This window comes from Eupeodes corollae, chromosome 1, assembly GCF_945859685.1.
Source record: "Eupeodes corollae chromosome 1, idEupCoro1.1, whole genome shotgun sequence".
Taxonomy (NCBI): Eukaryota; Metazoa; Arthropoda; class Insecta; order Diptera; family Syrphidae; genus Eupeodes; species Eupeodes corollae.
In genome coordinates, this window is record NC_079147.1 from 207159078 (window position 1) to 207179802 (window position 20725).

Consider the following 20725-nt stretch of genomic DNA (forward strand, 5'->3'; position numbering starts at 1 on the left):
TGATCAGTGATTTTATGCTCCCAATTTTGGGATTTCCCTTTATTTTAGACATCGGTTTTAAAAACATTTTCGCACCGCATACTTCTTTTTGTACATAATATTTGTATTGAAACCAATACAAAAAAGGATTCACGTTTGAACACGAAAAACTCGCTACTGTTTGTTGCTTCTTTTCAGTGCAATTAATTTTTCGGAATTTGAAGTTAGTTTTTCATCTCTGCAAATGTGGTTGCAAAAAAAACAAAGTTTTTATCATTAAAAAAAAATGGTGATAATATCGCGAAACTAGAAAGGTGCCCATCAATTTAATTCGCTTAAAAGAAAAACTTTAAAACAGGGTGAGTATATCCTCGTATGGACAGGGTGCTGTATAAGTGGGTTTTAAAACAGCGTCGTCGAAAGAATCTACCAGTTAATTAAAGTTCGAAAATTGTTGTTTTTCTTGATATGTAAAATACTGGATATTGTGAACAACCTGGTTAGCATGGACAGCCTGTGCAATAAATAGTTCACACGACCCAGACACTGTATGTAAAAAACAAATTAGATTTAAAAACTTTCCAACATTTGTGTTGTACTTTAATGTTTCACTATGCTCTTCGGCAATACATCACAAAAATTCAAACAAAACTATTCGCAATATCTTCAAGCTTATACAACCGTTTGTACCTAGTAAAAATGTCAATTTCCTAACAAAACATTTTCCAATCTCTTCCAAGTTGGTAATAAGGCTTACGGGAACAATCAAAAATGTCTGCTTTTCGAAATAGTGCAAATATAAAATTAAAATAAACCAACGAATTACAAAAGAAAAAGTTATATTCAAAGTTTTCAACAAAGAAAAAACAGTTTTAGTTTTGAACTTTGCACCAGAAGATCTCTGCGTCTGCACTACCATCAACTTTATTCTTAATTTTCTACAAGTATAGTTTCTTAATACATAAAATTTCCCAAAACTGTTTCACCCCCAAAAATAAAAATCCATCACAGTCAACGGAGCACCAACCGATGTATAAATCGCATACACGCAACCACAATAAAGCATTTTCCACAGAAGCCAATAAACACATCCCACTCCCCAAAAGCGACCCACAAAAGTACGGTTCCTGACGATGATGATGCAGCCACACTGAGAGTATTTCTCGTCCTCCTCATCTTCATCACCATCATCGTCATCCTTGTAATCCTTTGCCGCACAACTTGAACCTACTTTATATCGCATAGCAATGCAACACCACGCAGTGTCCAATGTTTTGGATTAAAATCCGTTTCGAAATCAATCGAACCCACATACTTTGCATCGGTTCGTTGCGGTTTCCTGTAAATAGGGCATTCGTAAAGCTTCGGATCCTTTCCTGCAGTGGTATTGATTGCATAAATGTATATTACTGGCATTTGTTCGTAAAGGACTTTTGGTTTTGATTCAATTAGTTTTCCGCTTCGGCGATCTAGCGAAGCACCTGGAAAATCGAAAAAGAAAAAATTGGAGGAGAAAAATTTTAATCATTAACCACATTGCCGTTTTAATTGCTAAAGGAATGCATCAGCGTCAGACGTAGAAATAGGGACGATGATGTTGTTGTTGTTGTTGTGGGATGACGTGTGTAGTGTAAGGTGGTTTTGATATTGGTAAAAAAGAATTAAAAAAACATCGGTTATTTTATTAATCGGGATAACAAATTAACAGGAACATAAATAATCTAAATACTTGATTTTAATAGCTGGGTTTTCCAAAAAACTTACTCATTGGGAAATCAGGTCACTATAGGATGTTCTATTTCTATTCGAATCTAACTTCAGTTGTTGATTCCAGGGAGCAAGTATTAAAAATTAAAACATTATTTGTTATTTGGACCAAAGTTTTGCAAAAAATACAATGACCTTCATGCATGCACTTTTTTTAGATGTTTTTTTGCAACCTACTTTTCCAACAAAAAAGTTGGAAATGAACCGAACAATTCCGAAAATGTTTCAAAACTTTCGATTATCTCAGAAATTAAGAGTTCTAGAGGGTTTTTCGTTTATCGAACTTCATCTTTGGAATGGTTTACCAAATTTAAAGGTTGGTGACAATAAAATAAGTATTAGTTAAGTCCCCAAAAATATGTAAACATTCAGCACTACGATTTCTTACACTAATTTGGTTGGTAACAAACTGTAAAATGTTGTATAATCACCATACATTTTGAATATAAACAAACGAGAAAAAGTAAAGAAAAATCATCAATGTATGTTTTTGTGAGAAATATAAACTTTGTATAAATTTTCAACCGGTGAAAAATTTAATTTAGTCGACGAAATAGTCTCGATATGTTAAAACGGTGTTTCGTAAATAAAAGAAGCTTTGGTATTATTAACGAAATTTTTACGTCATGGACATTTTCAACGTTTTTCTATTAATTTTATTAACTAAGAATATTTTTTTAAACTTTGAAATCGAGATTTTAATCAAACATGACATAACGATGGTATCAATAACATCCACATTTTTGGCCAAAAATCGAAAATTTAATTATTCTCAAAAACAAACGGATGGATTTTTATTAAACTTTCTTTAGCATTTTTTTTCTTAACTCCCTTCAATGAAAACAAATATTTGTATATTGCTCCAGAAGGATGTCTTTTGTTGAAATTGGATTCTTGAAAATGGGTCCGCATTTGTTTACGAAATTGAAATGTAATAAGTTTATTCATAAGCTCTAAATAACTGCTGCTAAAAATATTTTTAAACTAAAATTAAGAAAACTTGTATACAAAAACTAGAAGGTTTTTTTTGAGGAATCAAATGGAATTTGAATTTTTGAAAACAAACTTTTTTTGAAGGTACATTTTTAAATTCAGGAAATGTTATTAAACAGTCTTTTTGGAGTAAGTTCGTACCACCCAGTCGTTCATTTTACTTCATTACTAACAAACAGAATTGATAAAACTACGGTTTTTACATTGGTTTCATTATTATTTGTCTTTATTAATCAATCAACCCCCCCCTTGTGCGAATGTCAGTCTTAAATTTGAATTTTGACACTTTTATCAATCATTTTCCTTAATATAATTACAATGAGAAAATTCCATCAGTGACGACATTTAAGTTGATGCTGACAAAGAATGCATGTTTCTAATTGTTTTCATTTAAAAACAAATCAAGGCTAATTTAAATTTGTTTAATTTTGAAAAAAAAAAATCCAAAATAGTTAATAATTGAAGATCTGAATTGATCTGATATGCAAAACCTAAAAACAAGAGAAGTGAAAATAAAAGACAAATTTCTGCTACCGGAGGTGGATCGAATTAAAATCACCACTTTATTGACATCGAAAGGACAATAACCCGAATTTTAAATTTAAATACTTTCACTGATCCATTCAAAAAGAATTTGATTTGGTTGACAGTGCTGAGGGGTTTAAGTTTTGTTCATTTTGTTTTTCAATTCGGACAAATGAAAATTCAGAGAAGATTAAAAGTATCTTTCATTATTAAGGAGAAAGCTGTATGAACGATGCGCACATAATCTAAGAGCTATCGATAGCCTAGTTATATTTGGGAATGATGTAGACCTTTAAGCTCTTTTCTAACATAAAATGAAAGTTCTAAAGAATAATGTATATTAGAAATTATGGTGTTTATAGACAGAAGTCCTAAACTCACATATATAAAGAGTTATTTTTTAGCTATTATCTTTTTGGAAACACTGGTTTAAACAGCTGACGCACATTTCATCTTTTGTTTTACCGTCAAACATCTTCAGTTCGGTCTATAATTTAACCATGAATTGTCTTACAAACGAATAACGCTAGCAAATTATTGAATTTCATTGTCAAAATGCGTGCTCTGTTAATAAATTTCAAAGCACGCTTCTTTCGAAAAATTGTGGTCAGCGACGAAGTTCATTTTTGGCTCAATGCATCCACAAAAAGTCACAGTTTGATGCGGTTTATGGGCTGGTGTCATTATTGGACCGCACTTCTTCAAAGGTGATGCAAATCGCAACGTAACTGTAAATGGTAACCGCTACCGTGATATGATATACAACTTTTTTTTGACCAAAATGCAAGAGCTTGACGCAAAGATGAACTTATTGAGAGGCGAGTTCGATGAACATTTTATTTCACGTTCGGGACCGGTCAATTGGCCACCTAGATCGTGCGATTTAACGCCTTTAGACTAGTTTTTGTGGGGCTATGTTAAAGCTCATGTCCATGCAGACAAGCCCACTTCAATTGATGCTTTTTAAGACAAGATTCAAGCATTAATTCGTGAGATACCGACCGAAATGTTGGAAAAAGTATGCCAAAATTAGACTAATGGGGTTAACATCTGAGGCACAATCAAGGTCAACATTCGCATGAAATAATCTTCAAACATTAAATTATATGGACTATAATAAATAAATTGGGTGGCGCAACAGTCCGTTGAGAACTAGGGCCTAGTGTCTTACAACTCTCAACCATTCCTGTGTGCGAGTAATGTTGTCAGGAATGGAGGGGACCTACAGTTTATATGCCGAATCCGAACGGCTAATTTGAGAAAGCACTTTTTCATGACGATAGTTACTCTTGGAGAATTTGTCAAATCCTCGCAAGAGGCAGTACCCGTGAAAAGACTTTAGATGGCATAGGCAGGGATCGAACCCAAGACCTCTGGCATGACAGTCCAACGCACTAACCATCATGCCACGGGTATCATATGGACTATTGATACCAATAAAGATTTCATGCATTTTTATGAATTGTATGTGTTTTTTTTTTTGAAAACTTTCCTATAGCTTTTAAAAAATCACCCTATATGTACATAATTTCTTCTAATTCTAATGAATTATAAGCATCTTTTAGTTTCCTTCATCTTCATAAAATTTGCTTAAGTTTTCATAAATGTCATCCCCGACGCCAAAACAAAAATATGCCGAACCCATTTTTACTTGCGACATATAGGAACTATATGGCAAGTTTTGCATTCGTGCAAAATTTCGAACTCGAGATTTTAATCAAACTTGATATTACGATGGTAGAGAAGTCGAAAAAAGTGGGTCCCGCGATTCCGTCCGGTCGGTTTTGTCTGTCTGTCCACGCTCCTACAGCCTAAACCATTGGTTCGATTGAGTTCAAACTTGGAAGTTAAGGTTTTCAGCAGATTCGCGTTAGGCGTTTTTTTCATTTTATTTTTAAGATCAAAACTAACAGTGGCTATACCATACAATTTTTTTGGTCAAAAAACGAAAATTCGAATTTTCTCAAAAACAAACCGATAGATTTTCTTTAAATTTTCTCTAAAATTTTATTTTTAAACTTGGCTTCTTTTAATAAGAAAAACAAATTTTTGTATTGCTCAGGAAAGGTACCGCTCATAGAACCGTTATTTTGTTTTTTAATTTTCTCACCAATTTATAAACCGATTTCAATAATTTTTTTTCTGACTAAGCTCTTATATTGCTTTAACAATATTTGATTATCAAAAGTGCAATTTTTTATTTTTTGGATTTTTAAAAAAATATTGAATTTTATTTTTTCAAAATTCGATATCTCAAAAACGTTTCAACATTTTTTTACGAAATTCAAACTTATAGCGTATACTAACAATCTCTAAACAACTGCGTACCAAAAATATTTTTAGAACAAAATTGAAAAATTGTATATACATATAAAATATTAATTTAAAAAAAAAACCGCTCTAACGATTTTCTAAAAAAAAATTTGAAAAATAAAATGGTTTTTTATTTATAAAATGGCATTCAAATTTTTGAATACAAACTTATTTTTCGGGCGAAATTTTGAATGTTAAAATAATTTTTTTTTAATATTTCAACTGTGCATGAACCCGAAAGAGCGCAATATTTTAACAAAATTGTAATTACATTCCTAGCTTTTATCTAAATTAGTGCATTTGAGTTTTTTGAAAATCATCAATTAGGTAACAACGTTTCGAGCAGTAGTTCTACTGAAATTGCTGTAGAGCAATCAATGGAAATTATAAGATCTCAACAATTTCAATTTAGCGAAGATACAATTACAGTACAGGATGTAAAAACTGTACTTGGTGGATTTAAAAATTCGAAAAGTCCAGGACTCGATGGTTTGAAAAATATAATGTTAAAAAAACTGCCCAGAACAGGTATAAAATTTTTACAAGTCATTTTTTCTGCTTGCTTTAAAATAGGTTATTTTCCAAGGCAATGGAAAATAGCAAAAATAATTCCCATTCAAAAACCTGGAAAAAATCCTGCTATAAGTTCTAGCTATAGACCTATTAGTTTACTCAGTTCTCTGAGTAAAGGTCTTGAGAAACTCATAAAAAATAAAATAGTTTTGCATTTGAACGAGAATAATATCCTTCCAGCGGAACAATTTGGTTTTAGAAGTTGTCATAGCACAGTGCATCAAGTGCATCGAATAACGAATGACATAAAAAGTAATTTTGCAGTAGGGAAAAGCACTGGTCTGGTCTTATTAGATGTAGAGAAGGCTTTTGACACTGTGTGGCATAAAGCCCTTCTCCACAAACTCTTAGTTCTGGATTTTCCAATTTCCATTATAAAAATGATAAATTCCTTTTTAGCTGAAAGATTTTTTAAAGTATCAGTAAACGGATCCTACTCTGATCTATATGAAATCCTTGCAGGTGTACCACAAGGATCAGTTCTTGGTCCTGTTTTGTATACCATATTTACTTATGATTTCCCGACGTTAGCAAACTGTAAATCAGCTATTTTTGCAGACGATACGTGTTTGTATTCATCAGATTCAGTTGGTTTTAACATCGAAACCAACTTGCAATCTGCGCTGAATATTGTGCAAACGTACTTTAATGATTGGAAGATTAAAATAAATGCTGGGAAAACTCAAGCCGTCTTTTTCACTAGAAAAAGAAAAGCTTGTTTTTTACCCACCAATATGCTTCAAATTAATGGTATTCCAACAGAATGGAAATCGAGTACTAAATATTTAGGAGTACACCTAGACAAAACACTTACTTTTGGTGTTCATATACAAGAAGCAATCAATAAGGTGAACTTAGCTATAAAAATTCTATATCCGTTTATCAACAGGAAATCAAAACTTAGTGTTGAAAATAAGCTCATCATTTTTAAGGTTATCTTTCAAAGTATCATGCTATATGGGTCACCTGTTTGGGGTAAATGTGCTAATAGCCATTTACTTCGATTACAAAGAACCCAAAATAAAATACTAAAAATGATGTTAAATCTGCCATGGCACTATTCTACGGAAGATCTCCACTTACTTGCCAAAATTGAAAAAGTTTCATTTAGAACAAGTTATTTGTTTGAGCGATATAATGCATCTTGCAGACTATCGGAAAACCACCTTATCTCAAATTTGGCTATTTAGAAATAAAAAAAAAACACAAAAAAAAATTAAAAAAAAACACGAAACTATAAAAAAAAATATGTAAAAATAAAAACTTAAAAAAAATGGTTAAAGCTTTAATTTAGTACTTATTTATTTATTTATTTATTTATTTATTTATTTATTTATTTATTTATTTATTTATTTATTTATTTTTTTATTTACTTATTTATTTATTTATTTATTTATTTATTATTATTAATATATACACATATTTATTTATTTATTTTTGTTTCTTATCATATTTACTTTCTTTTTATTGTTTTTATTTATTTAAATGTTTATGCATTTGTTTATTTGATTATTTGTTTATTATTTTAATTATTATTGTAATTATTTGTTTTGTTTGATTTTTATTTATTTATTTATTTATTTATTTATTTATTTATTTATTTATCTATCTATTTTTGGTTGTTAACATATCTCCTTTTTCTATTTTGATTGTATTTATTTATATACTTGTAAAGCATTTTTGAGATTAGCGTTTTTCGATGCTTCCCAGCCTCCTATTCTCTCCAATCTTGGATAACCATGTTTCATAAAAATTTGAAGAAGGTTTTTTTTTGTAGCTTTTTCCTTCGATTTGTTTGTTATGTTAAACTGTGATAATTTTATATAAAATTGTAATTTTTTCAGAAGTAAAGTAGGGTTATACTAAATCTCTGTAAATTGTGCAATATAATTATAAGAAAAAATGTAAATAATTACTGCTACAATAAAATATATAATATATATATAGATAACAGTGCATTTGGTACATATTTATGTATTTTTATAACTAAAATTATTTTAAATACCAACGATATGGCCGCCCATGTAGCGAAACTGTATCGTATATGATATACCTATTTAATCAACAATCTATTTTAAAGTGTCTATCAAGAAGTATTATCTTGGTACCTTTGTACATATGATTTTAAAATATTATTCTTTACGAATAAGGTTGTTTCACACATGATTTACTTGCCTTCGCCTATATAAAAGAATAAATACTTAGTAAAAGTTAAAGAAACGGGCCAGAAAGAGTATATGTATTTTCTATTAGAATCACTTTTTCAACGTATACACATTAACCTATTTATAAAGGTATTACGTACAACTTCTACAACTACTGCTTACGTGTCACTTCATAACTAAAATCCAAAACGCACAAAAGCCTGGCTGTAAACAACACATGAATAGCAATTTCTTGTATACCTGTTGCTATCCTGGTTATTTTTTTTTAAACTTTAACAAAATAAATAAACTAAACGTACAAATTCCATGTTTGCGCTGAAAACTTGTAGTAAATAAGGAATGTAGTATATACCTTTTAGCTACCAATAACATTTCTTCATTATCATCATAAACATGTCCTTATCTATCTATCTGCATAAGGCTAAGCACACCAATGAACTATTCTTTATTCGTTTTAGACATCGACCTGCTACCTAACTACACAACCAATAGGCGATCGCTTTACATTTAAACATTCATGGTCTGCCTCTTTCTTATCTTATTTATTTTATATCCTGGTTCTTCTTATATGAAATTACAATAAAGCTATCTAAAGGAAAAAAGCTTTGAAGGAACAAGTTGAATCTATATGAAACGCATAGTAGCTTTATACATAATACACACCATTTTTCATATACAAAGATCGTACCCAAGTAAGAGCAGACTTATGAATGTAAATAAAAACAAATATCGGTAATAGATCCTAAACAGCTGACGTAAGCATGCAAAAGTTTGTTTCATCCCCTTATTAGATAAAATATTAAGCTATTTTGTTTTTTATATAAAATATAATGAAGAAAATTGTGTAGACTTTTTGGGTCGAAAATTAATTATCTCCCTTTTTCTACTGTCTGCTTATGGGAATGGAAATAATATTTTTCTCTCGCTCCCGCTGAATTTCTTCACTTTCGATACTAATGCCACTCCAACGACTCTGCATCTGGTCGCCCTAAAAGTTTCTGCTCATGAGAGTACTATGGTTTTTATTATGTACAATTGTACATATTGGCATTTATATCTTTGAAGACAAACTTATTTTACAGGTATATTTTTAAATCTTAAATAAGTACTTTTTTAAACATACTCTTAGCCTACAGGAGCAAGTTCGTTATTTATATATTTTTCTTTAATTTAAAATAATTTACATTTTTGTCTAACTAAGAGCCAATTTTTTGACGAAGTTCTAAAATAAAATAAAAACACGATCTTGTAATTCTAGGTTTATCTATGGAACTCCATGTTGAAAATATTAAGAACTCGTGCATTTCTTCACATCTAATCATGTGTGTAGAACTTGGTTTAAAATCATTTTTGATTTCTAGAAATTTTAGATTTCGGTTGAATGCACAGATCATCTTTAGTTGGATAAAGATCAAAATACATTGGGTTTGATTTAATTTTGTCCGCTTTTTCTTTAAAACTCGAACAATTTATTCAGTCCTGCTATCTCTAAAACATCATATGCTGTATGGGATTTAAATAATAGAATCTATTTCATTGAAAACTTTTTAGAAATCGTGTGTGAGATAAAAAATTCAAAGAAAATTGAAAAAAGTAAAATTGACTATTTTATACTTAATGTTATTTTTCGGCATAATTTGTTTGTCTATCTGGCAGACTCCAAAAGTCGCAAATATTGTAAACAATACTGTTTATAATGTCCTCCCACCCTTTTATATCAATAATATGTAAAACCTAAATATTTTATTATTGCACATTGACTGTCCTTGTGGTCTTAAATTTAATCACAAACTGAAATAAATCTAAAAACAAGGTTTTTGAAAGAAGTAAAAACATTGCAAAACCGAGTTATAATGTCTTAGATCCCCAAATTTCAGGATCCAATAAATCGAAGATCTTTTAAAGTGATATCTAAATCAGAGTTCTAACACTTGAGAACTTGATTAAGAAATGAGTAAGAACTTTTTCGAATTATAATTTATCAATTAACCGAGTTTTTGAGACTAGAACTTTGTCAAGAAATTGTCCCTTTTAATCTTTCAACTTTTAATTGTGTCAATGCAATTCTATTAGGATTGATGCAAAATACAATAGTTAGTTCACGATCTTTTTCATGAAGTTCGTGAAAATGCTTATAGATCAAACTATTGTACGAATCTAACCTTCTTCCTTCATTTTCATATAGGTATACTTATAAATAAACAAAAATACATAATGAACAATATTTTTTAAAAAACGAAAGAGAGCACAACCTCTTTTTCATAAATTGCAGGCCCATTGAGTGCCCTTTAATTTCGATCTACAAAGCAAGCGTTGGAAAATTGTGAAAGAATTAAGATGAGATACCGATGCACATTGATCTTAAAGTTTTTAATATTGAAATGGGAGTTGGGTTAAAGATTCCACATTCTTTACGTTCGATTAAATAAAGAATCTCTATACATGACAGTACGTCCAGAATTCAAATTAACGGTAAAATACTGAGCATTACTGAAAGTGCGAGTATTACGTCTGAATTAGTTGAGAGGGGAGAGGAAATACAACTTTCTTATTTAACGAAATATTGTTTGTTGAAATATTGGTATGTTTTACATTAGACATGAAATATTGCGGCGGTGTTCGAGCGATGTAGTACAGGTTTTAGTTCCATGCAAAATCATTTTCAAAGCTCTTTTTTGGATTCTTTCCCAGACATTTAAGCTTGTTTTAGGGGCACTGGCACAAGAATGCAAGTAATACTCATGTTTTGGGTGAATGAAATCTTTGTTAATTAAATGAGAAGGGGTAAAACATTTCTCCCGTCGCTGAAAGGTGATTTGCAATGATTAATTTCCTCGATGCAAATGAACTCATGGATAGTAGCATCGAGAATGGTTACGCTTTAACAACAAAAGATAAAATGACGTTTTTCGAAGCATTAAATTCTACACTGTTAACAATTCCCTATTGAAAAGATCGGAATTTAATGAACTTATCATACACTGCCGTTGAAGTTAAACATTCGAAGAACAAGGATACGAATCTTGAATCGAATTTGAGAAGCTGAGGGTACTGTCGACAGCAAGTCAGTTTAATGGTCTAGAAGTGGTAGACAAGAAATCGTTTAAATTTAAGAGAGAAGAAGAGAAAACAGAGCCCTGGGGAACACCATAATTTTAGAAAGTTAGATTTTAATCCAACCAATAAGACATTCATCAATACCAAAAGCACGTATTTTCGATAAGAGAGATTTGTCCCAAACTCTATCAAATGTTTTAAATATCAAGTGGTTACTTTCTCAAAAAGATGTAAAATGTCTTAGATTCCACCCATCACTAAAAAAAGACAAACAGTTGCACTTTGGAAAATTTGAAAAAAAAAAATGAATTGATAACCACAATAACTTCGTTTCTATTGCTCTGTGGTAATAGCAATGTTATAGAAGTTTGTCTTTTTGTACAAATATCAATATTGGATTTGTTGCTGCCTGTTGGTTTTCCCCATCAACAAGAACATGAAATTTCCGCTTTTTTCAATCGATAAAGTTTTTCTTTCCTTTTCTCGAGAAAAAAAAACCAACCACAAAATTTTTGATGGTCAATTGAAAGAACATACATTTTTCTATTGATTGAAAAATATAAGACTTATCTTATACTAAACATCGAGCAAATGTCTCAATGAATACTTTGTGTTTTTTTTTGCTTTTTTGTATCCGCCTTTTGAAAGTTTGTGTCAAATTTAGAAATCAGTTTTCTTTAAGGTTTTGGGTTTTTTTTGGGGGGATGGGGGATGTTAAACATTAAATGGTTTTCCTTATAGTTCTACAAATTAGGGATTTTTTGATATTCTCTTTTGGTCTATTATTGGTTAACGATTTCTGGAGATGTGATTTCAACCCCCGGTCATCAGAAGAAGAAAAAACTTTTTGTAGGTCATTATCACCACCAAGGTTAAAATTGACCTTTTCTCACATCAAGCTATACGCAAAAAGACCTACTTAATACAACATAGAAAGGAAACATGAATATTTTTATTCATTTTTACTAGATGCTCTTATGGAGAGCTATACAAAGTTCTTTTGGATTGCCATGACAGATTAGACTTAAGAAAATTCAAAAAATATCCCAAGTGGAAAATATGACAATTTGTTAGAAAATGTTTTTTTCTTAAACGACGACGAAGAATAAGTTATTATTTATGAAATAAGAAGAAATTAAGAAACACCTGCTACTGATGTGGGTGTGAAAGGTCATTTGGACAAATGTATTTCAGACATTTCTGCTGTTGGTATCCCTAAAAATTGAAGCACCTATAAATATTTTTGCAAGAAATATAAAATAAAACAAATTATGTAAATATTTAGAAATGTGTTTTATAAATATAAGTCTGGAAAGATACATTTATATATTCGTAAGTAGAAGAATTTTTCGTTGAGACTTTATTCTTTTTTGGAGTTAATTGTCGCCTTGAGTCATAAATATTAGATTTTTGAAAATCTTTTGACACAGATTTATGTTAACGTCCGCAATTTTCAAGCTTGTTTATTATTTAAAATTGTTAAAAGTAGTTGGGAAGTCCTTTTAATGCTTATTTTTTTAAAGCTTTAAATTTAGAGATTACTGACACTAATGGTCCCAGTAGCCACGAGTATAAGACAGAATTCACAAACAACAATTACCATCGATCTTTTTAAGAGTTCAACATTTCAAGCCCAGCCTGAAAAGAAGTCTGCACAAGGATCTTAAATTATTTTCTTACTTGCAGTCATCACAATTTGTCTTAAAAATTAGGTTGGGAAAATATTTCGGTCGACGATAGATATTACAGAGCTATGTAAAGCTACTGTTTTTTTTGTTACTCATATTGTAATATGGATTTACATGGTATCAGACTTATGCCAAAATCGTTCTTTTGTACAACAAATCCCAAATAACGTTATTAGCCTTCTTATAGTAGTAAAGTGATCAACTAAGAGGTACGATTTTAAGTTCTTTAATTTTAAGCACTTGGAGTAATCGTCGGCTACATCTTGAAGCAATGAACACAAGAAACAATCGGCAAGCCAAACATCACGAAGGACGAAGGTAGCACAGGTCACGAGCTCTACAAGCAGGACAGAATAAAGGAATATCGACTTTTTAGTAGGAAGAAGAGAGTAGACGTATATTACGGGGGTCTTAGGGAGGAATTTCAAACCGAATGCTTGAAAGTAAAATCGTAGTCAATGCTGAAGCGATGAAGAGCTACTTCTGCATACTTATAAGGTGGTATGGTCCCATCTTCCTGGCTTAGACGAAGTAAAGATTACCAAATCTAAGATGAAGTCTAACAAAACCGCTGGAGAAGATAGCCCACATGCGGAGCTATTTAAAGCGGCTGGAGATGATTTGATTAGGAGCATGCACCAAATATCGGTGGAAGAAAGCATGCCCAAACTTCAGTATTGTTTGTCTGATACTAAAAGAGGAGACCCTCTAAAATGCACCAACTCTAGAGGAACTAGTCTCTTTAACATTGACTACAAAATTGTGTCTGCCATTTTTTGTCAACACCCATCGTCAACAAGCTTATTTATCAGTGTGGCCTTAAGCCAATCAATGAAATATTATTCCAGTTCCTGGAAAAACAAACCAGAACATCAAATCGACGGACACAAAATTTGTATTGATTTCAAGACTGCATATGACAGCATCTACAGAAATAAACAGTTAAGAGCCTTGTTTAGTTTCTGCATCTCTGCCAAACTCGTCCGTTTTTGCAGGAAGACTACAGAACTCACTCATGCTTTCTACAAGTTGAACACAACTCTACCGAACCTTTTGATGTCAAAAAATGTTTGAGACAATCTAATGAGTTCTTAGAAGTACCAGTGGAATGATGGTTAGTGCATTGGACTCGCATGCGAGAGGTCTTGGGTTCGATCCCTGCCTGTGCCACCTAAAGCTTTTTTCACGGGTACTGCCTCTTGCGAGGAATTGATAAATTCTTTAAGAGTAATTCTTGTCATGAAAAAGTGCTTCCTCAAATTAGCCGTTCGGATTCGGCATATAAACTCTAGGTCCCCTCTATCTCTGCAATTACTCGCACACAGGAATGTTTGAGAGTAGTAAGTCACTAGGCCTTGGTTCTCTACGGACTGTTGCGCCACCTTATTAAAAAGTTCTTATGTGATTTCTTTAACATCGTCCTCGAAAAAATAATGCAGAGCTCCAATATCAAAACCAGAGGAACTATCTTTCAAAAATGTGTCCAATTACTTTCATATGCTAATGACATTGACATAATCGAAAAAACTTAGCTTGATTTCAGTAGGGCTTTTGTGAATATTGAGGCAGAGGCTGAAAAAGTAGGTTTACCGGTATATGAGGGCAAAACAAAGTACATGTTGTCATCAATAAGAGACTTAAATCACCGAAGTATCGGTCAAAATGGCACCATCGACGGAGTGGTTCTTCAGGCTAAGAAAACAATTAAGTTGTAAAGCCCCCTATCGAGCAACCAAAGTCTTGTTGTATAAGTCCTTCACATTCTCTTTCCTTCTATTTGGTGTGGGGCGTTTCGAGAGAAAAATCCTTCACATTCTCTTTCCTTCTATTTGGTGTGGGGCGTTTCGAGAGAAAAGTTCCCATCGTGTTCTACGGTCCCGTATGTATAGACGCAAATGGAGGCGAAGACAAATTGACGAAAATTATGAACTAAACAGCGACGTTCACTCACCCACGGGGATAAATATCAAAAATCTGAGATGGTTGAGTCACTTGGCTTCACCTGACGTTTACGAGTTCAGCCATAGGAATTCAATGCATGCTATCACAATGGAGCTTCGACCTCACATTCCGTTTGACAATCGTAAGGAAAAGAACGTAATGTAACGTAATGAGACTTCAAACGGAAGCTCTAGTTCAATTATCTGAACATTTGCTTTGTCTGACAGCTAAACAGCTAATGAAATAATAAAAATGTCATTCAAAGCAACCCCGAAGCAGAAGCTGAAGCGTGTTTGTGATTCAGCCATTAGAGTGCATGATAGCCAATACTCTGGTTAGGAAAGCCTTCAAATCTACACCCGCAGTACAACGCAGTAGATGAAGGCCATGTATCAAGTAGTGCACACAAAAGGGGAAAGTAAACTTACCCAACTTGGATTGCGAAACTACTTTTAGTCTAAGATGTCTAAGGGACCGATCTAATAGATGAAGAAGCTTTTTGGATGAAGTGCTAATGAAACGCGCGCCGCCCTTAAATAAGTAAGTACAATGTAGCATTATTCAGGTTATTGAATTTAAGTATGTACATATTCACTTCTACAGGAGTTAATTTATGGAACAATCAATCCCATAACGGGCTTTACATTCCTAAAATTTGCATGACTTCTTGTGATTTTTATTTCCATTTATAGCTTCAACTTTAAAACAATTTATAATATTAATTTAAAAAAATAACCATTGAATTCAGATTGTTCAAGCAAACATGGATCAATTTAATTTTTAATTATGTTTGCTTGTAGATATTTCAAAAATATCGTGTGTGTTGTTATTGAAATTCAAAAACCAACTTTACTTTGCCATGCCGTAGAGGCACATCATCTTAGCCGCCCACAACATCCTCTTTCCAAAATGGAAATTATGAATAAAAGAAAAAACAAAAAAGGCGGTATAACGATGAAAATAATTCAATATTTTTATTTAAGAGCACATCTCAACATTCAATAAAGGATTCAAGAACACGGGCCGGGTAGGTTGGGTAAGGTACCCACTTAACCTATTCGATGTTATGTTTTCCTTTTTTTTCCGAAATTTGCCTAACATCATCATCATCAATACTTGCGTTCGATTTTGATATTGATATTTATCCTACTTACACACAAAATTGAACCCTTAAGCCCTTTCAAATCATTTACCGTGCAAAAAAAATATATGTATTTCTTCCTCAAGGACTTGTTGCGCTTGCTGATGCTCCCTTTGATCCTTCAAAAACCATTAATTTGTGGAGATTACCTCAACCTTAAAGGTTATACAGGAGGTTGTAATTTTTACCTATACTTCCATTTTGTCTGTCAACATAGAGGCAGGGTACCTTTTTTCTCACATCGTCATAGAAGTGTTTCATGGTTTCGAGAATAAAAATAGGATTCTCTCAAGCTTGATGGTGTTTCTTTGTTTTCAAAGCCCCCTCTCTACCTCAAATGTTAAACAAAACAATAAACACTTCATTTCCTGTATACATGTCACCCATAGGACAACGAATAATAAAAAAGACAAAATAAAAAAAGGAAAACAGAAAATATTGAGGAAAATGGGAAATTCGTAAGTACGAAGTATGTAGGTAAACATGTGTGTGTAAGATGTGTCGTTTGGAAAACCTTAACTTAAATTCACTCACCTTCAAGAAACAATCCATGTACGTAAACTCCTTCGGCAGGATATTCAGTGATGTCTTCTTTATTGTAGCGAGTTGTTTGATTTTGCAACACCACCGAGTCAAGGGCCCATCCTTTATGCGCTCGTGTTACCTCCTTTATTTTGTTATATTATTATGTTTTATGAATGTAACGTGATGTATGTACAGCATTTTGTTCAAAAGGTATGTTCAGGGAGCCATAAAATAAAAGAAATAAATAAAACACGAATATTTTATGTAATAAACGGAAATATGTTGTGAACAATAGAAAACATTTTATATAAAATTTAATTTTTGTCATTTTTCAATAATATGCGTTTTGGTTTTGGTTTTGGATGAAAGGATAAAGGAAAGCTCCCACGCAAGATTATTTATATAGGAAGGTGTTTGAAAGCACTTTATGGACAAACTGTGTTTTGTTTTGCGTAGAGTTGTCCTTTTTGACTCTTAAATTTGGAGTAGAGGAATGAGTAGTTGCAGGTGCGTAGCTATTGGCAGATGTGATTTTGGGGTCGTATATTCGAAATAAAAGTTTATCCAACATTTATGAGCTATTCCCAATGTAAAAATAATCCAAGTATGCAATCAGTCGTAAACTACATGGTTCAGATCTGAATGACAGACAAAAATCAAACATATCCTAGATATCTTTTCGTTGACTAAAACAAGTCGAGTAATGATTATTAGTTTTATTTCAGTTCACATTCTTCATAGAGGGTTCATAATCACCCCTATTACAGAATCCGGCTAAAGTGACTATTTCAATTATTTTTTAAACTCTCGCTATTACCAAACCCGGGGAAAAAAAAGTTAACGAATCTCGGTAACATAAATTACTAATTGACATATCGCCAAAAAGACATTAAGGCATTCTGAAAAAATTAAACGCTATTTTGAGCTTTACATTTTATCGACAAAACAAAAACATCAAATCGCCCTAAGACTCGAAACATCAAAAAAGCGTTAGAAATATGTTTCGCTTCGTTTCATTTTCAGAAATCGAAATAAGGTGAATTTTCAAAGTGAAATAAAACAAAATGGTTTGCATGCTCACAGTGCTGGTGTGTGTAACTGTTTATACTCATCTTCAAGCCCAACCACACAATGGTGATATGTCATTGCAAACGATAGAAATCATAATCGCCAAAATACTCAACATAAATATTACAAAGCGCAACCTTTATGTCACAAAAGATAAAAACATTTTTTTTGGCAAAATGACAACTAACAATTTGGGCTTTACGACATTCGTTTTGGGATTTTTAAGTTGAGTCACCAGGAGTAAAATTCTTAGAATTCTTTAATCGATATGATAAAAGCAGAGTACTCTGACAACAATCATTTTAATCCATAAAAATAAATAAAGAATAACGAATTCCGGCCCTAATTTGCTACTTATTTTTAAATATTATGAAAAGAATCATCTTAAGACAATTCAATAAGTAAACCTTCATTCAATACATTCTTTACTTAAGGTGGCGCTACAGTCCTGTGTGAACCAGGGCCTTACCCAACAAACTTCTTCATCTACCTCGGTCCCTAGCTAGATGTCTTCAGTTTCGGACTCCAAGTTGGGTGAGGTCTCTTTCCACTTGTGTGCATCACCTGCTTCGCTGTCTTTCTCTACGCGCTGTCCTGTGGGTGTGGATTCGAAGACATTCCTGGCCCGAGCATTGGTTTTCATGCTCTCTACGTGATTCAGCCATCTTAGCCGTTGGACTTTCACCCTTCTGGCTAAGTTTACGTCACTGTACAGCTCATACAGCTCGTTATTTCATCTTCTCCAAAACTCCCCTTCTATGGATAAGAGACCATAGACCACACGAAGAGCTTTTCTCTCAAAACGACCAAAGGTGGTTTCATCCGCTTTTCTAATGTCCATGCTTCTGCAACGTATAGAAGGCCAGGGATGATGAAGGTCTTATATAGCGACACTTTGGTCACTCAAGAGAGTGCTTTGCTACTCAATTGCTTTCTTAGCCCATAGAAATAGCGGTTAGCAAAAGTTATTATTCGTTTGATCTCAGCGCTAGTGTTGTTTTCTGCGTTTACAGCGGAGCCAATGTAGACGAGGCCCTTGACTAACTAAAAATAAAGTCTGTCGATGGTGACGTTTTGACCGATACTTCGGTGTTGTAGGTCCTTTCTTGACGACAGCATGTACTTTGTTTTGCTTCATTATTCGTTAAACCAATTTTTGCAGCCTCTGCCTCAATACTCATAAAAGCCCCATTGACATCACGCTGAGTTCTTCCGATTATGTCAATGTCATCAGCATATACTAGTAACTTGAAAGATAGTGCCTCTAGTGATGACGTGGGAGCTCTACACTATTCTTTTAAGTACGATGATGAAAAAATCGCATGACAGCGTATCAACCTTTTTTGACATCGAAATGTTCTGTCAAGTTGTTTCTAACCTTTAGGAAGCAGCGTAGTTTTCCACGGCCATAAAGCACAAACGGACGAGTTTGGCAGGAATGCAAAAGCTAGAAATGGCTTCATACAGCTCGTTTCTGTTCGGCCTTGAAATCAATGAAAAGATGTTGATTTCATGTTCTTGGGTTTTTTCCAGGATCTACCGTAATGTGAACTTTCCTGGTCTAAGACCACACTGATAAGGACCTATCAGGTTGTTGATCATGAGCTTCAGGCGATCAAATATTACCGTAGATAAGATTTTGTAAGCGATGTTAGGTAGATCGACGCCTCTATAGTTAGTGCAGTTTAGAGGTTCTCATTTTTTCAGAATCAGACCTCCAAGCAGAAAACCTAAATTATTTTTATGAGACCAACGTCATACAGACGAAACAGACTACTTGACAAAAAAATTAAATATATTTTTAGTGTGAGTTTAATAAATAATTCACTAAAAAAATTGTGCTCAAAAACATATATAAATTATAACTAAAATGTGTTTGTTAAAATCAATTTTCTTTTGAGAGAGAAAATTAGTTATTATGTTGCTACAAAAGCAACATTTTTTGTAATTGCTGCAAAAATGAGTTTTTGGCTTTGAGAAAAGTTTTTCAAAATAATGTATTAAGATGTCGCCATTGTTTTCCAAACTTTTCTGAAAAATTACTCCTCGCCCTTACATATGGTGGATAAAAATAATTTTGAAGATGAAAGACAAGGGAAGGACAGTTTCTGACATATCCAAGCTGTTGGAGTCCAACAGATAATGGTTTACAATGCGCTTCGGCATTTTGAAGAATTTGGAACCATTCAAAACATCGAGCAATGTCGTCGTAAAAGGACCACCACAAAAAATACCAAGTAATTTATCGATTGTCAGCCAAGGATCCGTTTCAGAGCTCCAGTGCCATCCGCAACGAACTCAAAGAAAATTATGATGTCAACATATCATCATCAAGGACGGTAAGACGCCGATTAAATGAAACAAATCTACGTAGTTGCGTTGCCCACCGAAAGCCGCTCGTTTCAAAAAAATACTTAAAAGCAAAATTAGAGTTTGCTAAAAACAAATTTGAACAAACCATTCAATTTTTTGGAAAACATGCTTTGGAGCCACGAATCCCAATTCTGTCGGTTTGATTCAGATGGCAAAAAGTATGTATGGCGTCCACAGAATATGCCATACAACCCTCGATATACTGTTAAAACGCTCAAACATGGTGGTGTGGTGGGAATCATATGGTCTGGACTGCATTTGCCTGGAACGGTGTTGGTCCTACAGTAAAAATTGACACAAAAATGGACCAACATGTGTACAAAAGTATCCTGATACACCATATGAATCCATTTTTAGAAGTTAATTTACCACTTCTATGGAAATTTATGCATGATAATGACGCTAAGCACACATCACAACTTGTGAAGAATTGCTTAGAGGTCAATAACAGTAACGTTCTAAAGTGGTCAGCGCAATCACCAGATCTTAACCTGATTAAAAATTTATAGAATGATATGGAACATCAAATTGAAAAAAGAAAGCCAACACATTTGCAAGAATTATGGCAGTTCATTCAAGATGCATGGTATGGTATTCCAAGACAACGATTTGTGGCT

The 20725-nt window shown here is 32.8% G+C and overlaps 1 protein-coding gene across 4 annotated transcripts in view; it reads right to left on the reverse strand.

Moving 5' to 3' along the window:
* Window positions 1-879: 879 nt before the first annotated feature.
* The window catches only part of LOC129953873 (dynein axonemal heavy chain 5), a 106637-nt gene continuing 86791 nt past the window's right edge, over window positions 880-20725 (reverse strand). For all 4 annotated transcript variants that reach the window (XM_056067391.1, XM_056067389.1, XM_056067390.1 and 1 more), the window contains 2 exons: window positions 16677-16809; window positions 880-1460 (listed from right to left, as the gene is read on the reverse strand). In XM_056067391.1, the coding sequence (XP_055923366.1) occupies window positions 1207-1460; window positions 16677-16809 (387 nt within the window). In that variant the 3' untranslated portion in view covers window positions 880-1206. The remainder of the gene's footprint in view (window positions 1461-16676; window positions 16810-20725) is intronic.